This window comes from Narcine bancroftii, chromosome 4, assembly GCF_036971445.1.
Source record: "Narcine bancroftii isolate sNarBan1 chromosome 4, sNarBan1.hap1, whole genome shotgun sequence".
Lineage (NCBI taxonomy): Eukaryota > Metazoa > Chordata > Chondrichthyes > Torpediniformes > Narcinidae > Narcine > Narcine bancroftii.
Genome location: NC_091472.1, coordinates 114,546,287 through 114,554,654, shown reverse-complemented (window position 1 = coordinate 114,554,654; position 8,368 = coordinate 114,546,287). Strand labels below are relative to the sequence as shown.

At 39.3% G+C, this 8,368-nt stretch overlaps 1 protein-coding gene across 23 annotated transcripts in view; it reads right to left on the bottom strand.

Moving 5' to 3' along the window:
• Positions 1-413: 413 nt before the first annotated feature.
• plcb4a (phospholipase C, beta 4a) overlaps positions 414-8,368 on the bottom strand; it is a 628,445-nt gene continuing 620,490 nt past the window's right edge. For 22 of the 23 annotated variants that reach the window (XM_069932452.1, XM_069932447.1, XM_069932454.1 and 19 more), the window contains one exon: positions 414-2,187. In XM_069932452.1, coding sequence (XP_069788553.1) covers positions 2,099-2,187 — 89 coding nt within the window. In that variant the 3' untranslated portion in view covers positions 414-2,098. Of the gene's footprint in view, positions 2,188-3,240; positions 3,317-8,368 lie in introns of all 23 variants that reach the window. The other variant, XM_069932458.1, reaches the window with a different exon arrangement.

Below are 8,368 nucleotides of genomic sequence, written 5' to 3'. Positions count from 1 at the left end.
TAAAGATGGCATCTACCAGCAAATAGAATTTTAATTTATATACCCAAGTTGCAAAATTTAGATATTTCCAATGTTTTGACATTGCACTTCATTTCCTTGTGAAAGCAGCAATTTCAGTACCAATCTGTAGCAGTGGTACACTAACAGTAGTTTGTGATACATTTTGGTAATACCTACATATACATTATTCTAATGGATATGTTTTCCAAAGCTATTTGTTTTAGAAGGTAAAAATGGCTTGCTGGAGAAGAATCCCTCAAAATGGCTGATAACACAAAACTGCATTCCCAGAAACAAATATATTCTTAGCAAGTCTGCAAATTTTACACAATCACACAGCCCTTAGAATAAGTGATATGCCTTAAAACACATTTTAGTCTTAAATGTTGGTATAGTATTAAATACATATTTACAAGCAGTAATTCATCAGGATATTTTCAACATTTCTGTTTTGAGAGCAAGTTTGCCTTCTGTTCTGCAATCCTGTTATTGAAGAAGAAGTGTTTGTCACTAATGCACATTATAAGATAACATTCATTTGGCAAGAACATTTTATATACTTTTGAGACACATTCTGTCCCCTCAAGGCATTTGATGATAGCATAAAATGATGAATTTGTGACCATAATTTGCTTTAAGCAGCATTATGAAAGATGGTGTCTTACTGTTATAAATGATCAGCAATTAATTAGTTTTCTGTTAGTCCAATGGCAAAGTATTGATTTTCAAATTTTATTTGAATGACACTATTCACTTAAAAGGAATGCAATCTTTGGCCTAGAGTGATTATTTCATCCTTGCTGACTGGTGTCCTTGAATCTTTGCTATTTTTGGTCCAAACCTTAGAAAACAGTATTGGATATTTTATTGATTAGAAATAGTTGTTCTTTGTTCCTGCACCTGGTATAATAATAAAACTTTTGTTCATGTTATGTGCTTAGATTCAACATTTCTCTTTTTTTTACTTTGATATATTAACTTCACTTTCTCTAATTTTGTCCTTATTCTATTGTTATCTTTAATTGTGAAGTGGAAAGTTTATGGCTGTGTACACATTAAATTTTTGAAACTTGTTTCTCTCGAAATATTCTCAAAAGTTGTTCCTTTCCCAACAAAAATATGATCAAGTTATACCTTGAATTATATTGGAAATATCCTTTTGTATTCATTTACTGGTAATAATTTGGAAATATTATTAAAATTACATGTTGACTTCATTTTTTTTTAAAAACTTGTTTTAGGCAGTCGCATTCCTAATTTAGTAATGACATGCAGGACTGTGCACTAGGATCTGTCAGAGGAGGAACTTTTACATTCTTGCTGAAATAATTTTCTCTTTGAAATTGATTTTGTGTGTCAAACTGCAGATTAATTGATTTCTAAGGATGGTCGGCATCATTTGGCAAAGCCAGCATTTAATACTTATTACCTTTGAGATGATGGATGGTGAGCCACCTCCTTAAATATAATTTTTCTCATCAATTTCCGATCAATATTTTGTTTTGTGCTTGAGATGTCAAAAAGTTTGGGGAACATTTTTCAAATGCAAGATCTTTGTAAAACTGGTATTAATCCTGGATGCTCCCAATTGTGAGTAATATTATATGTTACAATCTAACATCAGTAGTTGTCGATGATACAGGGATCTACAAATAGACCATTGTTGTGTATATCTAGATGGTTGGATGATGATCACATGGTGTAAACGAACTTATTTGTCAATCACGAGGTGGCTCATGCCCTAACTTGTTTAATCTTGTGATCCCTTGCACAACATTCATAGATCGTGAACTTTCCACAACCCCACCCCAGTCCCTATTTTGGTAAAGTAGTCATTTCTTATAGCTCTTAATGAAACAAAGTCATAATACCACCATCAGCATGGCTTTACTATCTAAACTAGAAGACAATGATTAAAATAAAACTTCTTGGACACGTATTAAATAAAATTAACCATCCTTAAAGTGCTCATGACATTAAAGCCATTCATATCAGTGTAAGCAGATTCTTTGATACGGAAAATAGATGGCTGCAAAAGATTGGTGAGGTAAGAAGAGGTGGTAAAAATTGTGGTTAGAATTGGTAGTTTGATGTTGCTTCAATCGGTTTCTGGGGAATTCAGACCACTGTTGCTGGTCTGCGAGCCATCTCTGTCTCCAGCTTCACCATCTGCCGCATCTCTTTTGCCTGGGGAAGAAACAGGGTTATTCTATTTAACAATTTTAGAATAAAAATAAATGCTGCTTTTGAAATAGACTAACAGTGCAGGTTAGGATATAGTGATGTCATTATAACACATAGTTCTCAATACACATATTCATAAAATTTGTTATTTGGGAATGTTCATTATTATTTTGTGAAGTTGACAGGATGCTTTGGAGTTTGACAGCACTATTCAGCAAGGAATTCCTAAAAATGCTTCTGGTGAACCAACTACACTGTTCTTAGGCTGTGCTTTTAGATCTTCAATGAAACAGACCCATAAGCCTAACATACCCATGCTGATCACAATGTCCCACCCACACGAGTCCCATCTGCCTGTGCTTGACCCATATCCCTCTAAACCTATCTTATTCATGCTCCCATCCAAATATTTCCTAAGCATTGCAATAGTACCTGCCACAACTACCTCCTCCAGCAGTTTGTTCCATTCACCCACCACCATCTATGTAAAAAAGTTACCCCTCAAGTTCCTGTTAAATCTCTCTTCCCCCCCCCCCCCCCCCCCACCTCAAATCTTAAACCCATGTCCTCTGGTTCTTGATTTCCTGACTCTGGACAAAAGATTCTGTGTGGTTACCTGATCTATTCCGCTCATGATTTTGTACAACTCAATGAGATCAATCTTCATCCTCCTGCTCCCCAAGGAACAAAGTCCTAGCCTGCTCAACCTCTCCCTGCACTTCAAACCCTTGTGCCCTGTCAAAATCCTCGTACATCATCTCTGCGTCCTTGCCTGCTTGCCAGCATATTTCCTGTGGACCAGTGATCAAAATTACCATATATGATGGAATAAAAGATCCATTTTTTTCACCCAAAAAATATCCCTGACTACCAGTACTTGTGCTGTGCCTAACTCCATGATACTGTAATAGTATTTACTCAAATATCATCATTATTATTTAAGAAAGAAATTATCGTAAAAATTAACAAACATCTCCATTTAGCACCCAACTCTAAAACGTTAAGCAGCAACTGTTTCTGAGCTTGTATATGTGTTACTGTCTATTTATGACATACCTGCCACATATATCTTTGAAATGAAATTAGGATGAGAGATCGTCTTCGCTGCGTGGCTCATTAACATCACCGCCATCTATTGATGGGCACCAAAAACTTCGGGTCATGCTCACGAGTCATTGCCATTTTGTGTATTTGGTGTTTGTCACAACAAGGGCATCTTAGTATGACAAGTATTACCATAACAACAACCGAAATACATGGTGATAGCAGTGGAAGATTTTACCTTCAAGATGGCTACGGGAGGAAAGCATTGGATATAAACTAAAAGTGGTAAACTCTGCTAAGGAGTATGGCAATAGAGCAGCAGCGAGAGTTTTTGGGGCACCGCCTACAGCAAAAATGATATGAGAATTGAGAAAGCAAGAACAACAGCTACAGACTGCTTAAAAAAAAGGTTAAATGTAACCTTCGTTGTCCAGCCCTCCATTGGCCAGAATTTGAGGAGGAGTTAAAAAAAACTGGGAGATAAATGATAGGAATTCAGTGGAATGCGTTTCCACCAAAATGATAATTAATGAGGCCAGGAGAACAAGGCAATTGGTTTTGTAGGAATAGAAAGTTGGTGTTACTAGTTCATGAAAAGGCATGGTTTATCAATGCATAGAAAAACATCCATGGCACAGAAAATACCAGTGGATTATGAAGACAACAGGAAGCGTGAAAGATTCCACCGTTCCACAGGTGTGCGAAGAAATCTTGGGAATATGTAAGAATTGAAATTATTGTGAAGGCTTTATGTCTACTGGTAGCTTGTTTTTATAAAATGTTTTCTGCTCGAGCTAAGCTGCTTTTGTTTTCTCTTGTAAATTAAAGCAGTAACATTATTAAAAAGATTTTTCCTGTTGCATATTTTTTCTGCTATACTGTAGCTATATATTTCAATAACATTAAATGCTTACCTGTAAATACACTAAAAAAAATTCTTAATATTCCGTGCTGAAATGGGGGGGGGGGGGGGTGGGGAATGGAAATCTTATATGCCATCAAATATGGTAAATACAATACGCCTCACCAATGTCTTGTACAACTGCAACATGACCTCCATTTTTAATAGTCAGTACTTTGACTGATGAGGGCCAATGTATCAAAAGCCTTTTAAAAGTGACACCACTTTCAAGGTACGATGTTCTTAGATCCCTCCATGATACAACACTCCCATGATCCCTACCATTCACTATGTATGTCCTGCCAATGTTAGACATTCAATTTTTCTGTATTAAATTCCATCAACCCCAACCGATCAAGATCCTGCTACAGTTTTTAACACATCAAGACAATGTATATTTACTAACATTAGATCAAAACAGTATGCTCAGCTATAATTATCACTTAGTAACCATGTAGCTGTAATAAAAGGTTTCAGGAGGATGTATTGTTCCTATCTTTACTTTGCAATGTAAAGAGTTTAAAAATTAATTAGGAGTTGCTTCTGGGTTCTGTGAGAAGTCTTTAATGTGATGAACTGTCCAGCCATAAAAGCTAGTGGGAACCAGAAGCTAAGATCTGAAAGGCAGACAACTAGTAAAACAAGATCTCAATAACTGGATTCCCATGGGGATTTGTTTTTGAAGCAACAACACCTAGCACTTGACCGCACTACTGACTGCAAAGATTAGACTCAGATAGAACTGAAACTGAGAAGTAGGGGACAACATTCCTCTTCTCACAAGGCTGAATATCAATCCCACGCAGTGGTAAAATATAGACTTGATCTGCAGCCACTGGAAAACAGTTCACCAATTTGGATCCTATTCATCACAACCATGCTTCCTTTTTATGCATCAGGAAGATAGTGTAAATGAGCCTTTCTTTACACTGTTCAAATTATTCTTTACTGAATAACTGATCACCACAATGATATCATTGGTATTCACAATTCTTGCTTGTTGGGTTGTCCTTTCTAAAAGCAATTTGATCGTACCACTGCCACATTACTGAAGAATTCCTGAACAAGACCACTCAGAACTGATGGCAGCAATAGCTTGATATTACTTTACGTACAGCATGTTACAATCCAGAGAGTGAAGCAGGACAATCTGCAGATGCTGTGATTGTAGTTTACACAAAAGTACTGGAAAACACAGCAAGTCACGCTCAGTCTTTATGTAGCAAAGGTGAAGATACCTTCATCAAGGTATGAGCAAAAAGCAGGCAAGCACCTGAATAAAATGGTGAGGGGAGAGGCAAGGGGTCATGGGTGGATGAAGGTGGGAGGGAACAAAAAATAAAACCTGACAAGTGACAGGGGAAGGGGTTTCCTCTCTAAATGGAGCGGGAAGGGTTTGGAGAGCTGGAGGAAAGGAAACTGAGGGATGAGAGAGACCAGAGGTTGATGTTAATGCCATCCTGTTGGAGAGTTCCCGGATGGAATATTAGATGTTGCTCCTCTATTTTATATGTGGCCTTGGTTTGGCAGTGCATGAGGCCAGGGGCAGACATGTCATTGTGGGAGTGGAACCCGAAATTGACATGGTTGCATTGATGAAAACAGACCAAAGGTGATCAGTGAAATGATCCTATCTCTCAGATGTAGAGGAGACCACAATGGGAGTACTGGATGCAGTTGATGATCCTTGCAGATTCACAAGTGCAGTGTTACTTCCCTTTGAAGGACTGTTTGGAGCCCTGAATGGTGATAAGGGAGGAGGTGTGGGTGCAAGGGTGGCACTTACTGCAATCACAAGGGTAGGTACCAAGGGGGCTATTAGTGGGAATGGACACCCCCTGCCCTCAAGTGGTGCCCAGGGCATATGCCATACCTTAGATTCGCCACTGCTTCCTGTCCAGATCGTCCAAAATGCCTGCCTTCTTCCACAAACATGGTTTACCATCAACTTCATTTCTCGCTCATCTGCCCCCAAATGCAACAAATACAAGAATCCCCCTTATTCTTACCTCCGCGTCCAGCATATTATCCTCCAGAATTTACAGCATTTACAACATGATCCCACTACCAGACACATCCTCCCCTCTCTGCCTTCCATAGGGAAACAATTCCCTGTGACTCTCTCGAGCACTCATCCCGCTTCACCAATCGCACCACCCCCCGTCCACTGGCAGTAGGTGCCACACCTCCTCCCTCACCATGGTCCAGGGCTCCAAACAGCGCTCTCTTTGTGGCCTTCTCGATATCAGAGAGGCTGGGCATGATTGGGAGATTGCTTCGCTGAGCACATTCACTCCGTTTGCACCAGTGACAGAGACCTCCCAGAAGTCAACTATTTCAGTTTTGTGTCACACTCTCATACTCACATGGCCTTATGCACTGTCCCACTCAGATGACCTGGAAATTGGAGGAACAACACCCGATTTTCCGTCTGGGCACTCTCTAGCCAGATGGCATTAACAGCGACTTTTCCGGTTTCTGCTAACCTGCTCTCCTCTCCCCCTCCTCCCTCCCTTCACCTGGCCATCCCTCCTCCCCTTTGAATGTTGCTGTACCCTCCCTCCCTTCTCCACCTATCACCTGCCTTTGTGACCACACCTCTCCCCCTCTCTTTTGTTTGGACACCTACTGACATTCTTCCATACCTTGATGAAGGGCTCAAGCCTGAAATGTCAGTTTGCATTTTTACCTTTGCTATCTAAAGGGCACTGTTTGACCTGCTGATTTTCTCCAGTTTTGTGCATTTACTTCAGCTATGTTGTCTACAGATTTTTGTGTTTTACTTTTTGTCTCTACATACAATACAGCGTAAATAGACCCATTAATCCCTTTCCCCTTTTCTGAGATCCATATACTCCTGAAACAAATTCTCTTTTACACATCCCTCAACTCTGTTTTGATTCTTGTTTTTCTGTTCACATACACTGTAAGGTAATTTACAAAAGCCAGTTAACCTACCAGAACCTCAATGGAATATGGGAGGAAACTCTATCACCTGAAGGAAAAGCATGTGGTCAGAGGGAGAACATGTAAACTTCTCACTGCCACCATCTGATCTCAGCATCAAACTGTGTTGCAGTCCTGTTTATCAGACAAAGAAAAACTTAAAACACTTCTACAGTAACTCAGGAGTAATTGGGAGGGTGTCTGCTCTGACATTATAGTCTGTAATTCAAATTACTATAATTAACAAAACACTTGAAATTGACCACAGGGTTACAAAGAAAATATGGAGCAGGTGAATTTGTTTTGTGACATCCATTACTCTCGGGAAGTATTTAACATAAGGAATTGGATTAACTAAGTAAGAAAAATATTGGGTTATGGTAAAGTAGCAAAGGATTAGATTGTTATGATTTACATAGGTTGGTACAACATCATGGGCTCGGTTCTGTGTTTAACCCAATGGTTCTCATCCTTTTTCTTTCCACTCAGATACCAATTTAAGTAATCCCTATACCATAGGTGCTCTGTGGTTAGTAAGAGTAAGGGATTACTTAAGGTGGCCTGTGAGTGGAAAGAAAAAGTTTGAAAACCACAGTTTTAATTGTACCTAATTGATGCGTTATGTGCACGGTTTCATAACTCCAAAGGAAATGGATCAATTACAATTTTTTTCAAGCAAAATATTTCAGTAACAATTGGGTCTAGAGCAGCGATTCTCAACCTTCCCCTCCCACTCACACCCCACCTTAAGCAATCCCTTACTAACCACAGAGCACCAATGGCATTGGGATTACTTAAAGTGGTGTGTGAGTGGAAAGAAAAAGGTTGAGGAATCACTGGTTTAACTAGTTGGTTACAAACAAGTCTGATCCACAAATATGACCAATTTCATCTATGGGATGTAATGAAAACCTACTACGTGGATTCTTCTAATAGAGCGAAGGTGAGTCGTGCATTCTGATATAAGCGTAGTGAAAAAACTGAGATGAAAGGTCATTGACCTGAAACATCATCTCTGTTTCTACCACTGTGACTGTTAGCTGACTGATGAATTGTTTCCAGTATTTTTGTGTTTATTTCAGATTTTCCAGCATTAAATAACAATCAATTGATGCAATAGTTTTCTCACTCAATTTCAAGAAACAGCAGCAGAGGAGAGGAACAGACTAGATGAGGAAACGAAGCTGGAGTCCCAGTGAGTAGCGGCAGGGAGTCCAAGCCTGGTGAGGTCTGGTTAAAACAGCAGTGGCAGCGGTGCGGAGCCAGGATCAACAAGGCCCAGTCGGAGCAACG